This window comes from Mastigoproctus giganteus, chromosome 14 (assembly GCF_048544385.1).
Source record: "Mastigoproctus giganteus isolate SK-2022 chromosome 14, ASM4854438v1, whole genome shotgun sequence".
Classification (NCBI taxonomy): Eukaryota; Metazoa; Arthropoda; class Arachnida; order Uropygi; family Thelyphonidae; genus Mastigoproctus; species Mastigoproctus giganteus.
In genome coordinates, this window is record NC_143588.1 from 39,491,174 (window position 1) to 39,516,684 (window position 25,511).

The 25,511-nt window shown below is 40.6% G+C and overlaps 1 protein-coding gene across 2 annotated transcripts in view; it reads left to right on the forward strand.

Moving 5' to 3' along the window:
- The window catches only part of LOC150075075 (coronin-2B-like), a 432,519-nt gene that overhangs the window by 192,718 nt on the left and 214,290 nt on the right, over positions 1-25,511 (forward strand). For both annotated transcript variants that reach the window (XM_090388986.1, XM_090388985.1), the window contains one exon: positions 23,608-23,727. In XM_090388986.1, coding sequence (XP_090245112.1) covers positions 23,608-23,727 — 120 coding nt within the window. The remainder of the gene's footprint in view (positions 1-23,607; positions 23,728-25,511) is intronic.

The window sequence follows — 25,511 nt, forward strand, 5'->3', positions numbered from 1 at the left end:
GCTATGCTAATTTTCTGGTACTCGCGGATGTGTCGAAGCATCAAATGGCCATAATTATTCACTATATCTTCAAACAGGCCTATGGGGCTGGGAATTTCCATACTATAATAATTAATGATAAACACCAGCCAAGAAATGAAAATTTACTATAAAATAAAATAATATACAGTGAAATGTGATGAAAATAAAAATACTGATCAAATTATAGTTACAATATAATTTAAAATATAGTTAAAAGCAATAAAATTATTTAAAATAAACTGGGTTAAAAGCGATAAAACAATGAAACCTGGAGCTTTCTGAGAACTGCCGTCTCCTTCTTCAACAGCATACTACTAGTGCTAAGACACATCCTTAACACATGATCTACATTCTCCATGCGTGTAGCGGAAACGGAAGTGGCTCAGGACCATGTCAAACAGAGACGGTCATCCCTTCTGAGGACAACTGCCTCAAACAGGGGGTGTAAACGGATCCCCCCATCCCTATTAATAGTATTGTGACTGGATGAACCGATTCGCAAGCTTTCGAGCCACTTGCGTTCCCAAAATCCATGGGCGCGGTCAGTAATGACCGCGTCTTCAGGGGAGATCCGATGCTGCTTTTCCCAGAAATGCTCTGCCACAGCAGACCTCGCATAGGTAGCAGTCTTGATAGCGGTCGTGTGTTCCCCCAGACGGTCCTTTAAATGTCGCCCCGTTTCCCCCACATAACACTCCTCACAATCCAGGCACTTAATCTCGTAGATCACATTGCTAGTATGGTCCTGGGCTACGGGATCTTTAACTTGGGATATCACTGTGTGCAACCTCCGACCCGGAAGTTGCACACAGTGCAACTTCCGGGTCGAGTGCTACATCAGAATAGGCACACCATTTGCTCACCAACTTGCACTCGCAGAAAATAGTTACAAGGGAAAACATAAATGAGTAACCCATATTTGGCCAAATGGACACAGCAGAATGGACCAGTCAGAAGATGCCAACTTAAATTTTTACAGAAGATTTGGACATTGGCAAACCATGTTTCTCAAAAGGGAACAGTTAAAGGCAAAAAAAAACATAACACAACAACCCTGCAGAAAGACCTGTGTGCACACAAAGCAAAACATTATGTACATTAACCCATGGAATAAATGTTTCCACAATAATATCAAAGATGTCCTAGATTTAATATCACAATATGGCCCTATATGCATTTGCCTATGTGAGACTTACTTGAAACCTAAACCACCTTTTCAGTTTAGAACTGCTCTATATTAAAAAGACAGGATTTCTGAGAGTAGTGCACATGGAAGAGTGGCAATCCCATTAAGAACAGACCCTATGGGTTGTAAGCACTGCAACCAACTTCTGTCAAAGTAGTTTCCATATACAGGCAACCCTCATATAACACGGTAGTTTGCTTCCTACAAAATCTCGTGTAATGCGAAACCATGTTATACAGGACTAAGAACCAATACAAATGGGGGGGGGGGCTACTTTTGAGAAGCTAACAAAAATACACCATTTTTTTAATATAACTGTTGGAAACTTAATATTTATAGTAGTAATAACTTAATATTTGAACTTTAATTTTTATAATAGTAGTAACGTACAAGTTAGTGCAAACACATCATATTAGTACACAGCTAAACTCTGAATTAGCAAATTTTTGCAAAGGTGGCATCGTTTAACTTATATCTCATATTGTGAATACCTTCACAACGAGTTCCCATGATATTGCACTACGTCGATTAAGTAACGCCTCACCAAAGGAGAAGACTATTGTTACTTATTCTCAGCGGGCAGTGGTATCCACTGATTAGATAAAGATTAAAGGTAGATACAGAAAGAAATAAGATGCTACGTGATTAGTAACCTAAACAATGTAATATTAATACTAAATTATAATGTTATCCACTGAGCAAGGACTGGTATAGCTATGGTTGCTAGACATCCTTTATTTCAGCCAAACTGTTCTTGTCCTTTATTGAAACAAGAAAGGACACAATTTGTCCTTTATTTTCATTTTTCAATGCCTGTGCCTCATAATGGCAGTAGTGGATTTCTGCACAGGCGTAGGAGGCGAAATAATTTGCAAAGCAATAAAAAAACTTGAAAAGAATGAAACGTATGCCAGTGATATCTTTTTTTATATAATGAATGATCTAAAAAATTCACTGAAAGAATCATCTTGATCAAGAATTTTTTGAGTATCAAGTTTTCAGAAATTAGACCCTGTAGTTAAAAGCACAATATTAAATGATTTCAAAGCATTTTATAATGCTGGATTGAAATATTTAGGAAAGAAATTTAATTTTCACGAAAATACCCCTTTTTTGAAACTCAGCAAATTAAACTTTAAAAATGGTTGTCTATGACTCATTTGTTGAAGTAGCAGAATATTTGAAATTAATAGAAAAACTAAAGTTGGATATGAATGATTTATTTGATGGGGTTTCAGCACTAAAGGCAAATTATGAAGCAGTGTCAACCTCTGAAAAATTTAAGACATGTTCGAGTACTTCAAGTCAATGGCATTTCATTTTGAAAAGTGTTGATTTTAAGCTTTCAAATATTTTCAAAATCATTTCGTATGTTTTTTTCAGTGCAGGGGACTTTGGCAAATTCAGAAAGGATTTTTAGTGCAATGAACTCGACATGGAGGGATGGGCAAAATAGATGTTCAGTTTCACTCATAAAAAGCGAATTAATCTACTTCAAATCTAATTGTTTAGATTATTTCTGATAAAATTAAAAATGATGCCGAAGTTCTTAAGGCTATTCGAAATAGTACAAAATATGTTCAATGTGAATGATTTCTAGCTATTAACCAGTACTTTTTTCTTTTTTTCACTTACCTAAAATTACTTTAGCTTGATGTCAATTGATGCACTAAACTTGCATTAAAATATTTGGATCAATTCATGCTTTTTATATCAATCCATAGCCTTCATCGTAGAAAGCCATGGTTTACCACTAAATATTTTAAATTCTAAATTAAACTAAAACTTGCAAATATTTATAGTCAATATGAAAACTATAATTTTTAAACCATAATCTAAAAAATATAAACAAAATGTTTAATTATTAACTAAAAAATCATTCAATTTTGGGTGGGAGGGGGTGGAGTGAGGTTGGAGAACGGTAGCATTAATTATTTTTAAGTGTCCTTTAATCCAGTCATAGAAATCTGGCAACTCTAGGTATAGCCTTTATACAGCATACCTCATGAATTCTTGTTTGTTGCCACAACAGCCGATGTTGATAAGTCATTAGCATTAGCAGAGGCATATAATGGAAGAAAGCAAGCTTATACAGCATTAGCCAAGAAAAAAAAAAAAAACGTTTTACACATTCATTTGCTCTAAAAATTTGTCCGGGTTTTTCCTTGAATTTATTTAAGCTATCAACTTTCACACGACAGATGGAAATTTGTTCCAGCAATCACCTACCTGCCGGTTGAAGGCAAATTCCCGCACACCTATCCTACAACTGTCTTTTCTCAATTTGAATTTATGCCCTCTCAGGTTTGTAATCTAAGCAAGAGGAAGAAACCCATCAACATTGAGCTTTCTCAACCCATTCAAGTCCTTATACACCTGAATCAGATCACCTCACAGGTGCCTAGTCTCCAGGCACTGCAATTTGCAGAATTTAAGCCTTTCTTCGTAAGAGGACTCCTTCGCTCCACTCATCAATCTTGTTGTTCTTCTCTGTACTCTTTCTAGCAACTATACATCCTTCCTAAAATGAGGCCTCCAGACCTGCACACAGTACTCAAGGCACAGCCTGACCTTTGCCTTATACAAAGGGATAATCACCTCTTTATCCCTACCTGCAAAATTCCTGTGTATCATAGACAAGACCCCATTACCGGCTCTGGCACCAGTCTGCACTGCTCAGAAAATTTTGTATCTGACTGCACAATTACCCCCAGGTATTTTTCATTTTCTACCACTCGGAGTGTGGTACTGTACAGTTGGTACGTTTCTCTGGGGGTTACTTCTATCCATATGCAGTACTTTGCATTCGTCACTGTTAAACTTCAGTTGCCACTTCCCAGCCCACCTGCCCAGCTTTTCTAGATCCTGTTGCAGTAGCATACTGTCATTAACAACCTTACCAACCTTTGTATCATCTGCAAACTTGGACATTAAGCCTGATATACCTTCATCAGTATCATTGATTAACACCAGGGGCCAAAATGTGGTGAGTATGGGCTCAGCAAACCCAGGGTCCTGAGTTAGATATCATTCTTCTCTTTCTTGATAATTCCTTTCTGCTTCTCACTCTCTCTCAGGATAACTTGGGGACTTTTTTTTTTTTTTTTTGGCTGGTGCAGCATAAGCCTCAGGCTTCTTTGCACACTATATGGCTAATAATAATATTATAATAAATATACAAAACAATAATGGTACCAACACCAAATCTTGGGGACTCCAGAAATAACATTAGTCCATAAAGAGCAGTGTCCATTGATTACCACTCTCTGTCTTCTCCTACTCAACAACCCTTTCATCCATTGTGGCAACTTGCCCTTAATGTCATACCGCTCCAATTTGTCTTCCATGTGCAACAGTATCCAAAGCTTTCCTGAAATCCAAGTGTATGATATCAAAATTATTTTTTTCATCCACTTCCTTGGTGACCACATCATAGTATCCAATCGGATTGGTCAGACAAGACTTCCCCTTGACAAACCCATGAATTATTACTGCAGTCTTGTCTAGATAATCCTGCAATGCTTCTTTAACCAGTAACTCCACTATTTTCCCTGAAACAGAAGTTAAACTAACATGTCTGTAATTATTTTTATCACCCTTTGATTTCCCCCTTTGTGAATTGGGGGTACATTTGCACATCTGCAAACCGTGGGGATCTCCTCTTAGTCCAGGGATGCTCTCATAATTATGGCTAAGGGTTTGCTTACTTCCTTTGCTGTGTACTTTTATGTAACTAGATAGATCCCATCCACCCCAGGTGCCTTCCTTATGTTTAACTTCAACAATTTCTCCTCCACTTTGCTCTCAGTTATTACAAAATCATTAATCTTCCTATTAGAGTGTAATAAGCTTCTGTCATCCCTCTTCCCCACAGAATTCCTCATGTGTGAATATAGATGCAAAATACTCATTCATTCCCTTCTGGAGTTTATACAAGTAAAGAAAACTTTGCTGCTTTTCTTTGCATCCTTTGCCAAAGATTTTTTCTAACCTCCTTTGTGACTTGATTACTGAAGAGGGTTATATCTTATCTCCAAATAGGCCTACATGGCTGGGACAATTCATGAACAATTAGACTTTACACCAGCCGGTATTCAAATAAACAAATTTCAATCCTGCAACTAAAACACTTTATTTACAATAAAATAAAATACAAATGTATGAAATGAAATGAAATAAAATGAAATATATAGTAGTCTAAAACTGATGTGATTTAATTTACAATAAAATAAAAATATATATATAAAATAAAATATGATGATAAAAGCGATTAAAAACAGTTAATAAAATACCGTAACAACTGTAGTTTTCGGAGACAGCATATTTCTGCTGTGTGGCACATCCTTAAATAGCAGATCCACGGCACTCATCACATGGTTCCTTGGGAATATGGCTGGAATTTCCCATTTATGCACCGGAACCGGAAATGGCTCAGGAGCGCGCTAGCTGAAACCGTTCATCTCGCCCAAGAACAAAGGTTTCAAAGAGGGGATGTAAGTGTGCACCCTTGTCTCTATTAATAGAATTGCTAGCTGCCCCAATACGTAAACTCTCAAGTCATTTACGGTCCCAGAACCCCTGTGCATGATCCGTGGTGACAGCATCCTCCGGGGAGATTTGATGTTGCTTCTCCCAGAAGTGTTCTGCCACGGCAAACTTCCCATAGTTTGCGGACTTTATTGCATTCATATGCTCCCCCAGACGGTCTTTCAGTCGTCGCCCCGTCTCACCTACATAACACACCCCACAATCCGGGCATTTAATTTCGTATACCACCACTGTTGGCTTCTTTCGTTATGGGGGTCTTTGACACAAGATATCACTGTGTACTACCTCCGTCCCGGGAGTTGCACACAGTGTATCTGGCACCCCCGAATTATTCATGCAATGTGGTCTGAAAGGCCCGGATAGTAGGGAATGTATGCAGTGCTCACAGGGGCGAACGGCTCAGTACGGGTGGACTCCGCTTCTCTAATAATTCTGTCCAACGCCCTCTGGGGGTAGCCGCATTTCTTGCGGTCTGCTGTGACATGAATAATTTCGTTATCTCTATCCTCGGAGGTGCTACAGTGGGACCACACCCTATCTACTAAAGCCTTGACAACACTACCCTTGTGTTGGCTGGCTTGTGCCAAGGTATAATGAGTATATTGACCTCGGCACATGGGCTTTCTAAACACCTCGGTCTTGAGCCTACAACCATCCCTAATAATCAACACGTCAAGGAATGGTAGGGTTCCCTCTGCTTCCACCTCCAAAATAAATTTAATAAAAGGAGAGAAGCTATTAAGTACATCAAGTATCTGATCCTCCCTCCCCTTTTGTATAATGGTGAATGTGCCATCAACAAACCTTTTCCATTTATGCATGTGAAATTCCAAACCCTCAAAAATTCTAACTTCCAACTCTTCCATAGCTAAGTTAGCCACTATGGCACTAACGGGGGAACCCATGGCTGTGCCATGGACCTGCTTATACATAACATCTTGGAAAACCATGGTGGTACTGGATAAACAAAACTCCACACCCTCATTAACACTAAGAGGAGATCTAGTACTTAACAAAACATCCTTTTCTAATGCCATTCTAACACATTGGACTCAAAAATTTAATGGGGATACAAGTGAACAATGATGTAACATCGAAAGAAATCATAATTTCATCTTCTCGTATAGTCTGTCCTTTTATAAAATCCACAAACTCTTTGCTATTCTTGATAACAAAGTTGGAAAGTCCTACTATGGATGCGATCAACTTGGCTAGGTACCTTGATAGAGCATACGTGGGACTATTTACAAATGATACAATTGGCCTGAGTGGTACGCCCACTTTATGTATCTTGGGGAGCCCGTAGAATTTGAGTAAGCGGCATCCAGCAGCATGTAATGACCAGTATACCTCCTTGGATATCCATTCTGACTTATGTCAATGCTGTATAAGGTTATTCACTTGTCGCTCCAAACTTACCAACGGATTTCTACGGACAACTTTATACGTAGTGGTATCTTGCAGTAATTCCGAAGCTTTATTAAAATATTGCTCCTTGTCTAAAATATTTTCTGGTTTTCTGTTTTTCTGGCCCACTCTATTTCTCTGTACAATTGTTCGTTGTACTCATCAGAGTCACTACACCTGTAACACTCTCCTACTTTCATTTTTGCTTTCCCAGTTTTTACGTCACACCAAACTGACTCAACATTGCACTGTCTGTCTATGTCAACTGGATACACTTCCTTATATTCTGTATGTTTCTTAGCATAATCCCTCCTCCCTTTGTGCACTATGGCCATAGTTGCCGATGCGCCTAATAAATCCCTAAACCAACAACAACTATCCTGTCTGGCCTTTCTGGACACATTGTACTCCCCGAGAAATTTTCAAAGAGCCAGAACATCTTGGCTAAAATAAAATGAGGTGAATGCACAGAGAGATTCTTATAGAACTCTCAGGAATAAGTGGTGGGAACCACTGAAAACTTGGTGGGAACCACTGAAAACAGTAACCCCTGGGGAGTTGTCTACAGAATAGTGACCAACAAGCTGCCAAGAGGAGATGTCTTAGAAACTACTGTCAAACCAACAATCAGTATGGTTTTAAGCAGGGCAACTCTACAGAGGATGCATTGCACCACCTACTGACAACAGTTAAAAACTCAAAGTATTCAAAGTATTTTATTATTTCCTGCGGGCTCCAGGGTTTCCCCTATCCCCAACTCAGAGGAGAAATATATGCTGGGAACCTCTATTGACTTTGCTGGGGCATTTGACTCACTCTGGTGGCCTAGTGTCCTTAGGAGACTCCGCCAAGTAAATACCCCAGAAAACCTATATAACGTAATAAACAACTACCTTACAGATAGAAAGAAGTGTCTCAGTGTGCACAAGGTTCCAGAAATTGACACGCCCTGTGAATAAAGGCTGTCCACAGAGATCAATCCTTGACTCTTTCTTCTGGAACATTGTTCTGGATGAATTTTTGGCTTTGGATCTGGACCCCTGTGGAAAGCCTGGCCTTTGCAGATGACTTGATTTTCCTTGTAAAAGGTAACATGCAATTCATTGTAGAGCAAAGATCAAATGCTGCCCTCTGGCAGCTGCAGCAGTGGGCACAAATGCACATGCTCAAAATATCGCCTGAAAAAACCAAACAAATACTTCTAAAAGGTAATTTGGACATAAGAAGAAATCCACAAATTAAAATTAACACTACTATAAAAATAGTTACGGACTAAAATATCTTACAGTGGTCTTTGATTCAAAATTAACTTTTTATCCCCAATTTTTTATCCTCATGGTCCTTGAGGTTGTCACAGACATTCTCTCAGATATGCTAGACAAGCTGTACTTCCTATCTGGGAGTCTAAAACGCTGATGGAACTGTATTCGGATGACACTCAAGTCAAGTGGACGCAATTTCGGCGAAGTCCGGACGGTCTGTGACAGCCAAATCCTCTGCTTGCACCTTCATGATGGTGGGACTGGTAGTAATCCTGGGTATAACCTCCATGCACAAGTACATGGTGGGTGACCACCCAGGTGTGAACCAACGTAAGCAGGGGTCGAGGTGTGGCACCCACACCACATGGAGGAACACTGCCCCTCAATGTTACCAGGCAGTACTAGGTGGTAGATGACTCTCATCAACCGGTGAAATTCCACCACTTTGCTTATTGGAGGCTTGAAGTGGTGGAACCCATGTTTAGTCTCTAGAGCTAAGTTCTGGTCAACCCTTCCCTATCTCTTCCATCATGCAGTATGATTTATGACTTTTGAGGTTATGACGAACATCGTGGCGAGATCCAATATTCCTTACATTTCGAGGGTACAGCTCTAAAACGGTGTTCGCAGGCCGGCCGCTAGTTAGTACACCGGACCAAACCTATTGGTAACTCTCCAGGAGGCCTCCGGATCAACTAATGTATAATCTTGCTACCTCTACTCTGCCAGATAGTGACTGGAGGGAGTCCAAGTAGTGTGTGCGGGGAGCATTGTCGAGGCCACGTTATGTCAAGGATCTGGGTATATTTTCCACGTGTACGCCATATCCAAAAATTTCATTACTTCATACAGCATGTCCCCCCACTTTTCCTTACTATTGAATACACCATGAATTGTCAAAATAATAGAGCAAGCTTATCTGCGAAAAGATCTAAACCTCCCAAGCACTTCCTAATTCATTTCACAAATACACGTGGTCTCAGTTCTAATCTCAACGATGTCCATTTCCACTTGCAGTCTGTCAAACCCCATGTACTTTTTCTGACAGAACCTCAGTTATCGGTTGTTTCAACTACTGCTCATCTCAGATGCCCAAATTATTCGCTGTATGATTCCTTTCGCTTCAAAGGTACTTGTGCATATGTCCGTTCTGATATTCCCTGTCAGAAACTTGGCAATTTGGAATCTCCTCTCTTTGATCTTCTCTGGCTTAAAATCTCTCTACCTCACTGTGTCAAATTCATATGTTGTCTCTACCGTTCTCCCAACTCCACTAATCACTTTGAGCTCTTTGACTTCCTCTCTTTGCAACTTGACTTTCTCCAGTCCAACTTTCATAACAGTGAGGTAATTTTCCTTGGTGATTTTAATGTTCACAACTCCAGCTGGCTTCAGTTTTCTAGTCACACCGACCCGGCCGGTCGAGATGCTGAGGCTTTTGCAATTACTAATGACCTAGCACAGATTGTTCATTTACCTACAAGAATACCGGACAATCCTAATCATACAGCCAATACGCTTGATCTTTTTCTCACAAACAACCCTTCTAAGTACACGGTTGAAGTGAGAGGTCCTTTAGACACTTCAGATCACAACTTGTTGATTGTCTCTTCTCCAATGGAACCTTTATCTCATGGCTATTCCCAACCTCGTGTTGTTTGGCATTGCAAGAATGCAAAATGGGATGACCTGCGAGACTTCTTTTCTTCTTTTCCTTGGTCGGATTACTGTTTCAAAACTTCTGATGTCAACATTTGCTCAGATCGTGTCAGTGAAATTATTCTTGCAGGAATGGAATCCTTTATCCCACACTCCACTTTAAAATCTTGTCCTTTATCTATACCTTGGTTTTCCAATAAATGTGCTAAGGCTGTTCAAGAGAAGAATGTTGCATATCGTAATTGGTTTGTTTCTAATTCTTCAGTTTCATTTTCTGCCTACACCAAAGCTTGCAACAATTGTAAAGCAGTTATTAATCAGTCCAAACTAGAGTTTGAACAGGCTAAGAGTAGAAAACTTGCTTCTTGCCCTAATGGTAGCCAAGCATTCTGGTCTCTTGCTAAAGCTATTGGCCGCAACTTGTGCCCATCTCTGCTCCCTCCCACCTCTGTCCAAACCAGATGGTTCTGTTATCACTTCAGCTAAGGATAAAGCTGACTTGCTAGCATCCCATTTTTCTTCCAGCTCATGTATTAATGATCTTGGTAAAACACCTCCCACCATTCCCAACACACTCCATTCAATGCCTTCTGTGGGCCGACCGGGCTATCTGAGTGGGTAAAGTACCTGCCCAGCAACCCAAAGGTCGCGGGTTCGATTCTCGCCTCGGGCTTGGATCAAAGTACTGCAAAAACCTTGGGAGGTGCAATATGGCCACAGAAGCCGATGCGCCAACAACTATCAAATCAAAATCAAAAGCCTTCTGTGGTCTTCTGTCAAAAGGATATCAGAAGGATTTTGACGAATCTTGATGCTAAGAAAGCTCCAAGTCCTGATGGTATTTCTCCACTTGTTCTCAAAACCTGTGTTCCTGAACTTACTCCTATTCTTTGCCGCCTTTTTTCACTTTCTTATTCCAGAGGTGTTTTTCCTTCTGCTTGGAAATTTGCTCATATCCAGCCAGTTCCTAAAAAGGGTGACAAATCCCTCCCATCCAATTATCGTCCCATTGCAATCACTTCTGCTCTTTCTAAAGTAATGGAGAAATCAATTAACCGCCAACTCTTAAACTACCTAGAAACCTTCCGTCTGATCAACGATCGCCAGTATGGATTCCGTCAGTGTCGATCCACTGGTGATATTCTGCCTTATGTTACCCATTTATGGACTAATTCAGTGGAAAGGTTTGGTGAAACACAAGTAGTTGCTCTTGACATCTCAAAGGCTTTTGATCGTGTTTGGCATAAAGGTCTTCTAAACAAGCTTCCATCTTATGGTCTGCCAACTGTTTTTAGTAATTGGTTATCCAGTTTTCTCTCTGATCGCTCACTGAGGGTGATGGTAGATGGCTCTCTGTCTTCTAACTTCTCTACCAATGCCAGTGTCCCCCAAGGTTCAGTTCTTTCCCCCACTCTTTTCTTCTTGTATATTAATGACCTTTTTCCATTGACTGGAAATCCTATCCGTAGTTTTGCCAATGATAGCACATTGCATTCCATTTTGAGAAACCTTGTTCTGCTCAATCAGCTTCAACTTCTCGAAAATCTGCTACCAGTTCCTTAAATGCCGATCTTCAGGTAATTCTCCAGTGGGGCAAAGACAACTTAGTTGATTTCAATCCTTCTAAAACTCAGTCTTGTCTTATATCTCGGAAAAAGGATTCTTCTTCTCCTATGCTTATCTTTGGTGACACTCCAATTTCTACGCAAAATGATATATCTCTTTTGGGGATTACCATGACTTCTAATCTCTCTTGGCACAAGCACATTACAAATATTGCTTCCTCTGCATCTAAAAAACTTGGTTTCCTCTTTCGCCCTCGGCGTTACTTTTCTTCCAAACAGCTGCTCACTCTGTATAAATCGCAAATCTGCCCTGTCATGGAATATTGTTCCCACATCTGGGGTGGTGCCCCCAAAACCTCTCTCAGGCTTCTTGATTCCATTCAGAAGAGGGCAGTTAGGTTAATTAATGATTCATCTCTTACAGAATCTCTCCACTCGCTTTCTCATAGACGTACTGTTTCTGCTGCATGCCTCTTCTACAGATACTTCCATGGGCACTGTTCTTCTGAATTGGCTTCTATAATTCCCGCTCTCTCTCTCAAAACTGTCCGAACACATGCCGCCACCAGCCAACATCCATTTACTGTCCAACTTCAAACCCACAGAACCAACTTTTCATCTTCCTCATTTATTCATTCAACTGCCGTTTTCTGGAACAACCTTCCTTCATACGTATTTCCTGAAAATTACAATCTACAGAAGTTCAAGTCCAGTGTCAACAAATATCTTCTTTCGTCTTCTCAACCTCCAACCCAAGCATGGTACTAAGTACTATAAGTTCTAATACCTCTCGGTATGTGGGGTTCACATAAAAAAAAAAAAAAAATTGACCTACTTGGCGAAGAAAGTGAGAAATTATATGCAGGTATGATTGCCAGGCTCAGTCAATCAGACTGGGGTCTGAAAAGAAAAACCCTGGCAATCATATACTGTGCAATTTTCCTACCTGTTATCGCCTATGGAGCTGGTGCGTAGTTCACCCACTCGCCATAGTAAGAAACAGGAATAAATTATAATCGATACAAAGGACAATACTTCTCACCATTACCAGAGCATGTCGCACAGTGAACAAGCACACCTGCGCTACAGTTGCTGGCTGGAGATCTCCCACTTTTCCTGGAAGTAGCCAAAAAAGGCTTGTATTATAGACTTAAAATGGACATACCTACAGAATTTCTGTGGATAGCCCCTGATACAGCCAACATCTTCAATGCTGAAAAAAAAGAATAGCCAGAAAGCTCCATGAGCTAGTGCAAACAAAATGGAAGCAGGAAACCAGAGGTCTAGTTACCTTTTGGTAACTAGACCAGTGATAAAGTCCTAAAGTCCAGGGATACCACTTAGGTCAGCCCAAAGCCACCTAAGTCGTATCCCTGGACTTTTTACAACATTCATATTGACAGGTCACGGCTCCCTAAAGGCAAAACTAACCTCCTTAGGGCTGACTGATGACCCAATTTGCACATGTGGCGAGAGTGAAGACTGGGCATACATTCTATATGAATATATAATTTATGACATCCCCAGAACACAGCTAATAGCACAGATTGGCCCCCTTCCAAGGGGAGAAGAACATCTATTCATTATAGAAGAGGAAAATTAAAAAGCCTTTGCAACCTTCATGCAGAAAGTATTCGAAATGCGCAGAACTATCCAAAGAATGGCAATTCAGCTCCCCAGCAATTAAATAATAATCAATAGTTAAAATTGCCCACGTCTCCCACCACGCCCAGACGATTACCTAATAAATATCAGGACAGCAGTATTCTGTACCCTGACATGACAAAAGCAGATTGACCTGGGTATACCCCAGGACTATCCTGCTATGAGTAGGAACCTGGGGCTCCACACCAAATAAGTAACCATGCTGATGGGACCTTCGTGCGATCACCATCCGAACGCCTGCAACGATGGAGTGAATTCTTCAAAGCTTTGTATAATCACGACCCACCTCAGGGACCGCCAGCAACAGCACTCTCGATCGACCCCCCCTGAGGTCTCCATGGTCGATGTTGAGCCTACAGTAGAAGAAGTGAAAGCAGCCATACAATCCCTGAAGCATGGCAGGGCACCAGGAGTGGACCAAGTCACCACAGAAGCGATCAAAGCCGGGGGAGATGTACTGCTTCGCCGACTACACTCACTCCTCAAAACCATCTGGTGCACTGAACAAATTCCGTTAACATGGAGGAAAGCCATTATCGTACCGATCCACAAGAAAGGTGATAACCGGGACTGCAAGAACTACCGTGGCATCAGCCTCCTTTCCATCATCGGAAAGGTCTTTATGAAGATCATCCAGTCAAGACTGCAAAAACATCGCGAGCAAACCAGTCGAGAAGAACAGGCAGGATTTAGACCCGGGCGAGGATGCTGTGATCAAATCTTTGCCATTCGTCAGCTGATGGAGGAGAGGATCCGGTGTGGACAGCGAACCGTCATTGTTTTCATTGACTTTAAGTCTGCTTTCGACTGTGTCCACCGGCCTGCCTTATGGAAACTACTTGAGGTTGAACATGTACCTCGAAAAGTCATCACACTCCTCCAAACTGCATACAACGGTTTAACCAGCCAGGTGCGCATCCAGAACGATTTATCAGAGGAATTTACCATCCAAACTGGAGTCCGCCAAGGGGATGTAGCCTCCCCGTTGCTTTTCAACATCGTGGTTGACGCCATTATGAGGCAAGCATTCAGAAACAAACAGGGCATACAATATGACAAGGATCACTATGTGACTGACCTGATGTTTGCTGATGATAGTGCTATCCTTGCCGGTAACGACGCTGAAGCCACGGACATCCTCTACGACATTGCCCGCATTGCCCGGCCATACGGTTTGAAGATCAATGCTGGTAAGACAAAGGCCCTGACAACAGATGGGTCGCAAGCCACCATCTATCTCGAAGGCGTCCAGATCGAGCAAGTGCAGGACTTTAAATAACTTGGGTCGCTGGTCCAGGAGAAGAAAGTTGCATCCACCATGGAAATCCACAGCAGAATTGGACAGGCGGCCACTGCGTTCGCCTCGCTCAAATGGTGTCTGTGGAAGAGGACCAACATTTCCACAAAGACTAAAATCCGACTCTTCCGGACTTTGATCCTGCCCATTCTTCTTTACGGATCGGAAACATGGATTTGTCTCAAGTTAGATTTGAACAAACTTGAGGTATTCCAAATGCGATGCCTGCGGCAGATCTTGGGCATCTCTCTTCGCGACCGCATCACTAATGATACCATCCGCGCCAGATGCCAACAGCAACCAACCATTGCCGACCAAATCCAGAAGCGAAGGCTCAGATGGTTTGGCCACGTATGTAGAATGGGCACGAACAGAATACCATCCACACTCCTTTGGAGACAACGACCCACCCAATGGAGCATCCAACGGACCGCGCCTAGGAAAACGTGGGCCAAGCAAGTGGAAGATGACTTGAAGAGCCGACGTCTCGACCTTAACCAGGCCAGGACTGAAGCCATGGATCGTAAGGTATGGAAGAACATCACAGAGCAAGTCCGAAACCCTGCGGCACCTACAGCAGCATACTGGTTGCGTGGCCAACCGCCTCCCCCAGCTGCCAGCTAAGGACCAAAGAAGAAGAAGTAACCATGTGTGTGTCTGGGGGGGGAGTTGTACAGGCAGCCAGGGAAGCAGATTATCTGAAAAATATCAGTAAGCTGGTAGTAAGGGGATGCAGTGTAGAATGAAAGACTGAATTAATAGACTGGTCACTGAGTGAAAGAGTGAATTAGGAATTATGGTAAAAGGGGAAAAATGTCAGTTTTGGTGAAAGATGGACCCAGCATGAGGGAAAGAGTCAATGAGTGTTATGGTGAATGGGAATGAGTGGAAGAGCAAATGTAATTGGCTGAAAGAATACAAAGTTAATAATAACTTACACTAGTTTATATCTATACTAACAAACATTTACTAACAACACAAACACTATCACTACATTCTTCCCTGACCTGCAAAAAACTTGCAGCTAGGCCTGCACCACAACTGAAGAATAATAGTAAGTTCGGGTGCCCAGAGAGCACAGTGCAAAAAAACAAGAATCGAACAAATGAAATGAAAGCCAGAAGAATGAATGAGAGTGTGAGAAAAAGAACACAAACCATAAATGTTACGGTTAAGTTCACACTAATCCTAGTTTTAGTCTTTTATATTCTTATTTAGCTTAATTATTAAGCATTAATATTTAAATTACATTACACACCATTGCATTCCCCCCCCTGGTGTGGGAGAAAGAGATGAATGAGTGAGTGGGGGGGAGGAAAAAAATATATATGTGTATATGTAACCTAAAAAAAAAAAAAATATATATATATATATATATATATATATATATATATATATATATTCATTCTAAACTATAAAAAAAAATAAAAAATAAATAAATAAAAGTGTGTAAAAATAGAATGCAAGTAGAGTGAAAATGCAGATTATGAATGAAGTAAATGTCTCTCCCACCCCTATCTCCTGGTGGCTTCCCCTCTGCCAGCTAACATATCCCACCCTCCAGAGTGGGATGGACAGTTTGACCATCCTACCGGATTCGACAAGACATGGACTTGACAACCATCACCGATGAAGACACATTGCAGCTTTGCTGCCAACACACCATTTGGCGATCTGAACTGGGTACTCTAACCCGGTTCCCTTTAAAACCCCATCCCCAGAGAGGGAAGGGAGGAGACAGGTCTCTCCCCTCCCTGCCTCCCCCATACTTGCACTGACCTCTTTGGGGATGCCTACTCTATTGTCCCCACCCTTCTACCTGTTTTCTCCAGCCCCCCCCCCAAACTCTCTAACTAAACCGACCGAGTACACCCCTAACAATGCCGCCAAATTCAAATCAGTGTCAAAAATTTCAACTGCTTTCTCATAAACCTGTTTCGGCCTTTCCAAATTATAGTGTTCATCTCCCACCTCCCCCCTTTTTTTTTTAATATATATATATATATAGGTCTTGCCATTGAAATCCTTGGAAATTAGGTGGTGGAGCCTGCCAGAGTACTTACTGGGTCCTGACCTGCCTCCTCATGGCAAAGTGTGGACAACAGTGGTCCCATAAGGGGCTAAGTGATCAGAGAAACAACAGAACATAATACTACACAACAAGCCACTCCCCACATACTTTTTAAATCTCGGCCCTCCACAGAGCTCTGTGTCACTTACAAAGAATACAACACGGAGATGGGGGAAACCCCCAGTGCCATCAGACAACTAACACACTTTCGCACAATTGTAGTCTCCATATTCCAATTCTGCACTGCTTATATTTCTGCAACCATGTCTCCAATATCCCAACAATATCTCCCTTTGATGTCCTAACCAGCACTTCAAATTCATCAAATTTATTTACTATATTCCTAGCATTGGTGTACATGCAAGTATACTTGCACTTGTATTCTTACTCTTAGTTATCTTAACACAGCTGATGTAATTACTGATTCCACGATGACTCCCATTAATCCCTAAAATCCCCAGCACCTTGCTTTCCTAAGCTGTTGCTCATTCTAATAGCAGCAGTGCAAGAATGACTTTCACCTTTGCTTGCCGCTGCTGTTAATCTTTTAGTCTGTGAATCCCTCTACCACGATAGCAGTTTTCTGACCCACCTAACACTGTCTCGATGGCATCAGCAAATATTCTTGCACCCTTTCTATTTAAATGTATCCCATCCCTGTAGAAGCTGTCTTTCCTTTTAACAAGCAGAGACCGCAATGAGAAAAATTCTACCCCATGAGCCTTACACAATCTCTCCAGGGCTGAATTGATTGACAGTGCTCTCATAATATACTCCCTCCTATTGTGTCTGGGCAGAATTGCAGACACTTTCAAATTTGACAAGTACAGGTCAGTTCCAACATTGACCTGTACTTGTTAAGTAAATCTGCAGATCTCCTTCCCTTAATGTCATTTGTGCCAACGTATACAACAATATCACCCTTTGTGTCCTTAAAAGATGATATCTGCTCTACAACATCAACTTTTTGCCCGTGGCACTCATACCCTGATCCTATTCCATCTATCCTTTTTGCACAACATATTCTGAGGATATCAATATTTCAACTGAGGAGGGAAGATAAAGCTTGGGATACAAACCTTAATAACTTCAAGGGGTGTGTCATGGTAGAAACTATAGAAGATTGCTTAGTCTCAACTGTGTCTATGGTAATTTGTCATTGTCATTTGGGCGCCTCTGTAGCCAGGTGGGCAGGAGCAGCAGTGCGTAGCACACGCTTCTTGATTAGACCAGGGTTCGAGCTCGTGCCCACCAAATATGGAGGATGCAGAAAAATCAGGGAATGACCACCGCATATCCCTGGAGCAATATGGCCTTAGTTGCTAATGCTTCTAAAAACCAAATAACAAACAAACAAACATTGTCATTTGAGTGGGCTTCCATCCCAAGTTGCTCCTGGGTTTTCACCCATATGCGACTTCGTTCTCATTCGTATTTTCTTCTCTACCAATCCAGTAGTTTGTTTTAACTGAAAATACAAGACCAACTGGTCAACTCAAATCACAAACAATTAATTGTAATAATCTCGACCATTTGCCTTGTGGTGGGAATGGGACCATGACACCACCACCACCACAAGTTACCGTTCTCACCACGAGGAGGTAGGTCGCTGCTGTCAGCCAGGCATCTCCCTACTTCTAGTATTAGCATGTTTTACAAACTCAACAAAATTGCAAAAACTGTTTTGATCGTTGAACAATTGTACCAAATTATTTTCTGTGAGAACGAGTGTCTCTCGCTCTGAGGTCCTCATACTTCGGACACTCAAGCAGCATGTGGAGGCCCGGCTCCCCGCAAGCACATAACTCCATCAACCTTGACTTCAGGCCATGTCCAATGAGAACAGCACAAGCTGCAAACCCAAACTGGAGCCAGGAATGTCTTTCCTGGCTAACTACATGAACCGAAGGTATGAAGGCGAATAAATGTCAACCCTTCTCAGAATTGGTCCACTGCATTTGCCAGATGGCTCCCAATTCATCACTGACTCGCCTTCATTCAGATGACAAGTCGAGCATTCTCACAGCCTGCCCCACCGGGCACGACCTGATGCCAAAATTCTGTCTAGAGATTCCTCTCTTAAGGGCATATTGCAAGGCATACTGGGCACTTTCAACTCAGCTGGCATTTTACCGGCAAGAACACATAATGCATCAGTAGCCACAGTCCTGCAAGCCCTGGTGATTCCCAGAAGAGTAAACCTCTGTGCAGAAGACAAGATCCTTCAGATGTGTGAATATTCAGTTGACCCACCCAAGCCACAGCTGCGTAAGTCACGATTGGGATAAGGATGTTATCATAAAGGAGGTGGAGAGCACCCCCCCCCCTTTATGCCCCAATCTATGCGAGCAGAGGATGTGGTAGCAAGGCAGTCTTCCATTGCATGGTCATTGTGAATACCAGCATCGTCCTCACTCAGGCTGTCTGGATCGGCAAGTGGCATCCATTTTCACCAGGATTCTCTGGCCTGGTAAGAGCAGATTATAGGAAGTGAGTAGTAGGGGTGATGTCACCATCTGAGCTGCTTCAGTAAACTGTATTAATGTGGAAGGATCCAAGGTGAATGGTGCACAGGCTGCAAAGTCAGTGCAAAAACCATTCACCTTAGTCAGTCAGTTTGGTATTTCTGATTACTATAACCACTCAAGTGGTGGTCAAAGGTGGTTTCCACCACTCTGTAAGATTGGTATAGCCCCTGACCATACCCATATATGCGTACAATTCCTGGATGATTAGGTATCAATATCATGTTCTTCCATTTTAAGTTAAACTGTGGTCTGGTCTGGTATGGTTTAGAACGTGCTCTTTACACATTCAATTGGAGGAATTTCAATGGTATGTGCGAGAGAGGCGATTATTCATAATTTTTCCTATATTTGAAATGTTTAACAGTGTGTTGGTGAACAATTAGGGTGTCACATAGCATGGTTTGGATTCAAGTGCACCGATTTGCAGTTAAAGAGAGCCGTCAGATGGATTGTTTCTGAACTTTCATTTGCTGTATGCATGCCCATTGGTAGCACTGCCCGTATGCCTGTGTGTGAAATATGCCCAAAATATTGGTAATGGAAGCACTTCAACACAGCATAATACTCCCGAAACCTGTGGGATGCCCACCCGGAGGTCACCTGCACTTATTAACTCAGGAGCTAATAAGTGCAGGTTACCTAGTTTTAGTGGTCCTTTTTTAGGACCATTGAATTGGTATTTTCTTCAACTGTTAAGTGTCCCTCAAAATTCTTATAATAAATATCTTCCATGAGAGTACAGATTGGGGTATCTATTTGGACATCAAATGATATGATGGAGGATTCCTTAGCTTTTGGGACCTCTGCTTTAAGATCAAACATACCAATCTCAGAAAGGTTTTTAATAACATTGGCATCTGTAGGGATAGCAGCTTCAGTAATCACTGTTGCCCCTAATCTTTTTGATAGATTTTACTTTCACTTTCTGTAGGAGTCCTGCCTGGTTTTCAGTTACTGCCTTATGCATAGCCTCACTAGATTTGAGCCGTGCATTGTGGGAGTGGGTCTCAGGATGATAAGATTCTCATTTTTGGGTTAGTTAGCACCAGTATGCTTAACTTTGGTGGTTTTGGATTTTTGTTGGGAAGTCGTAGGAGTTGTGGGTCATGTCCTAAGCCCCTGCACATAGGACATTACTTGTTTTTTTTTGCGTTGTGGTCATATCCAACTTTGTTAGGAGAATTTGGCTCTCTACTTGCAATTCTGTAATTTTTCTTTCTAGTTGGGTTCAGTTGCTGATGATCTTTTGCCTCACTTCTGAGGTAAATCTTGAGAATCAACTGACATTAGTTCTTCAAGGCCATTTTTGGCCTTGAAGGTAATAGCATCCAAAGGACCTAAACTTTGCATATCAGTATTAGAGGTAGTGTCATGATCAGGTGCACTTTGTGCAACTTCTCTGATTTCCTGTGGGTCACTCTGTTCACACCATTCAGGGGAGATAGTAGGAGATTTTTTGGATGATTTATCTGTCATTTTCGTTGTCCTTTTAGATTAGGGGGGATTAAGTTCACCCTCATCTTTAGCATGATTGGCAGCATTTTGTTTGTGTCTGCCTTTTCAGCTAGTCCACTGGTTGCATATTTTCATTTTCAGGTTTGGAGTCTGACATTTCATAAATTTCTAAGCAGAATTCGAGCAATTTGTTTAGTATTAATTAAGCATGTTTAGAATTATTTAATATAGAATTATTAATTAAAATGTGTTCAGAATTATTGAATAAGTAAAGTTTGTACCAAGATGAATCTGTCAATGTGTTTGAGGCATATTTAGCACTACAACTACATGCGAAATTACTAACTTTAAAAGGTTGGGAGGCACGTGATTGGCCTGTATTTTGCCGGGTTTCTTGTATCTTCGTCTTTAGGCATCAGATTATTATTATTATTAGCCATATGGTGCAAGGAAGCCTAAGGCTTATTGCTGCACCAGCCAACAAAAAAAAAAAAAAAAAAAAAAATCCTGCATTATCCTGAGAGAGAGAGAGAGAGAGAGAGAGAGAGAGAGAGAGAGAGAGAGAGAGAGAGAGAGAGAGAGAGAGAGAGTCAGAAGTAGAAGGGAATCACCAAGAAAGAGAAGAATGATGATAACCAGCTCAGAACCCTGGGTTTGCCAAGCCCATATTCACTAGATGTGAGCCCCTGGAATAAAGTATACACACTTTTAAACCACAGCTAATGAATGAACTTGCTGTTGGGGCAGACACTATACTGGGGCAATATGCCAAACACAATTAAACGTCTTAGAAATGCCACGATCAACTGTACACTAATGCATCCAAATTGGTCAGATAGAAGGTTTTGAGATGGTGTAAGAGTTGACAGTTGATGTATTTTTAGTTATTTTGGATATGGTAGAGATATGTGAAATAGGGCAATAATTGGATTGAGCAGATTTATCACCCTTTTTAGGGACTGGCTGGATATGAGAAATGGGGAATAAGAAATTGTAAAAAAGAACAGACACAATCTCAGGAGTACAGGTGGAGGACAAGTGGAGAAATGTGATCAGGACATGGAGATTTCTTGGCATCAAGATTATTCAGAATTCTTCTAACATCCTTTTCTCAGAATAAAATAAAGGCAGTAAGTGAAGTTTACTGGATAGTAGGGGGAAGTTTTCCAAGATAATCAATGCAAGAGTTCGAAGAAGAGTAGGATGCTACTAATTGGCTTTATCTTTAGTTGGATATACATTAAAATCATCCGCTTTTAACCAAAGTTGCAGTCAATAGCTTTGCTAAGAGACACACTACTCAACTGTCTTTTGAACAAGAAGCTAGTTTTCTACTCCTAGCCTGTTCAAAATCAAGTATAGATTGATTAATAACTGTTTTGCAAATTGTTGCAAGCTTTAGTGTAGGCAGAAAATGAAGCTGGAGATTTGTATGAAAACCACTTGTGGTATGAAACATTTTTATCTTGAACAGCCTTAGTACAATTACTGGAAAAACAAGGTTTAGATGAAGGACGAGGTTTCAAGATGGAATGTGAAATGAAGGATTTCATACCTACAAGAATAATTTCACTGACACGATATGAACAAACATTGGGATCATATGATTAAAAACATTACTGCAACCGTGGAAGATAAGAATAGAAATCTTGAAGATAATCGTATTTTGCATTCTTGATCATAGTGAAAAATCCAAGTTTCATCACAAGTCACTATTTGATTTAAGAAGTTTTGGCCCTGTGTTTCAAAACGATCAAGCATTTCTTTGCACAAGTCTTTTTCTGCCAGTTTTGCTCTGGAATCAAATTGTGTGGGCACAGATCTATGACATTTTCAAGTGATCTTTCACAGTATTGTGAAAGATCACTACCATACGAAATGGATATTCTAACAGCTAATTCATGAAGTGTAATTCGCCTGTCTTCATCCAAGATTTTCTGGGCTTTTGATTGTAATTTTCTCAGGAGTTGTTGAGGAGGATGGCTGACCAGGTCTTGGATCATCTGCAATAGACTCATGGCCTTCACTGAATCGGTTGTGCCATTTAAATATGGCCCTCCTACCAAGACATTCAATAACATGTGCTTCATTCATCTCTTTAACTGGTACCAATACATTTAAGTCCCATCTGACACAATAACAAATTGCATACCTCTGTTCAATCTGCATGTCCGATATGATACTTGTTTCAAAACGGTCATCAGTGACCCATGGATAAAACTTAAAAAAAACTCTTTTCATGCAATACTAGCTCAAAGTACCGGCATGCACACACACAGATGTGTGCATATGCTGGCGCTTGTTGAGCTCAGTAGCAATCAGAGAGAGTGCCCCTAGTGGCAGTTATGGAAAAATCTTGCACTAGTCCATGAATTAAATTATCATCCCTCTTATCTTTTCCCTATAGGAACAATCAATCCCTTTCAGAAGCAGAGATTATGCTGAGAAAAATTCTACCCCATGAGCTTTGCACAGTATTTGCACATTATTATTCTTGGCTCACACCGTTTTCTGAAAATTGTTATATACCTGTTAAGTAAATCTTCAGATCTCCTATTCTTAATAGCATTAGTACCATTAACCCAAGCACGATACTAAGTACTATAGGTTCTAATACCTCTCGTGTTTGGGGTTCACATAAAAAAAAAAAAAAAATTAGTACCAAAGTTGGCAACATCACTTTGGTTCCTTAAAGGATGAAAGATGATGGAGTCACTAAAAATAGGCTTGTATATGTGGAACCAACCTTTTCCTTTTCCCTATGAATTTTAATTTTATGTGCCACACACTGTGTTTCTGAGGTATGAAATTATATTCAGGAGCCACATTTATTTGACATTTAGACTCAAATTTTCCTTCTGAGATCATTTTAAAAGAAATACACTTAAAAGAATCAATTTAATTTGTATTTAGATAATTTTATATATTTTTTTTCTTCTTTAGGAGGGGATTTGCCATCAGGGTTCCAAAGCTTCTAAAGTTGTATTTCTTGGAGACACTGGAAAACTCTTCACAACCGGTTTTTCGCGATTCAGTGATCGGCAATGGGCAGTATGGTCACAGGTAATGTATGTTGATATAAAATGTTTTACGATTTCATCCAAAAGCAAGAACATCCATAATTTATACTGTTTGTTCAGTTGTTTGTTCATAGCAATGTGCAATTAGCCACATTATTTTATAAATTGATCCTGTGTGTTTGTGTGACTGCAAAATGAAAAATGATGTGCCATGCTGATGTCAAGTTTTGTGAAAAAAGAAGAAAAATATGCTTTGGAAGTGCTTTTAATAATGCAAATCTTATGGAGATTATTGCTTGTAAAGTAAAGTGCAGCCATTATCAACCCACTGCAGGATGGAAGCCTCCTCAACAATTCATGCTGAGGGAATTGGACCATAATCTGCCACGCTGGTCCAGTGCGGATTGGCAGATCAACCGTATTCAGCAGTCAGGGGCTTGAACCCCAGTCTACTCAAAGAGCGTGTGCTACTGCACTCCCGCTCCTGACCACTCGGCTGCGGATTATTGCTTAGTCCACTTTATTTTATCCTCCAATGACAAAATATTTTTTTCTGTGAGCCTACTTGTATTCTTTGCTCTCACATTGAGCTTAATGAAAGTGGTATATTGTTGTACTGGGAAATTTTCACGTTTTGTATTATTAGCTGATTACAGTGTATTTTAGTTTCAGCAGTGTGAATGAAATGATTGGAATATTTTTAAATGTATTACTTGAGCATGAAGTAATGCTAAGTTTAATGAAAGAATCTTTTTCTTGATGACAAGACAACTAGTTAGAAATGTTTGCAGGTAGAAATGGAATTTCTTCATGTTTCAGATTGAAGTCATCACAACTTTTGTTGGGCCATCAGAAACATGATGTTATAATTATAGTATGGTATTTTTCTTTCAGTTCATAAAAGTCAGTTTCTAAAATGTTTGACCATTATCCCTGCATTTTTGCTGCATTCTGTTTCATGATTAGTGATATTCACTGTCTTGAAAGAAAGGAAATTTGTATTTCTCTGTTGTTAGACGTAACCTCTTAGTTCTATCTGCTTTGATACATGATGGCAATCCTTTTGTTACTTTTCTTTCTACTTCCACAAGTTTTGCCTTTTAGAATAACTGTGATTGTGCTAACCATTGAAAAATAAGCTGGCTTCATCTGCACTGAAAGTGTCCATTGACACAGTCTCTCCAATTTCTATAGCCACCATGTCAGATGATGAGACCTTATCTATAAATTTTTTTCCCCATGAATAGGGCCCAAAAGTGGAATATTGTTTGCTGTTTTGGTAGACCATGCCTACTCCTTAGTAAACTTTTTGTTATCAAATTAAAGGACTGTTATAAGCTCTGTGTTTGTTTCTGTGCATAAGTTTATGCACTTTTATTATGTTAATCTCTATTGTTGGACTGATCTTTTAAGTGAGGAGTGATCACACACAATAATTATAACAAAAAAAAAAGGGGGGAAAGTAGTTGCATGCGTTTGATGCTGTATAACTTTTTATTATGTTTCCTTAGTAAAAGTTGCATTCTACTGGGAGAAAATTAGTATAAATCCAAAATAGCAGTGGAAATAATAGTTGCAGCAGTAGGGCAACATACATCTGAATGGTACCCAATCTCTTTTTAGATACGCTGTAACTTGGCTGGTGTAACTATGTTGAGTGTAGTGATGTGGAAGTTGCTTGTACACCTCATCCTTAACACAATATTACAAAGAAGTTCAGTAGTGTGAGGTCAGCTGAATGAGCTGACCACAGAACTGCACATCCTATCCATTAACCTGGAAAGTAGAGATCTGCATAGCCTTGAACATGTTTCAAGGGGTGCATCA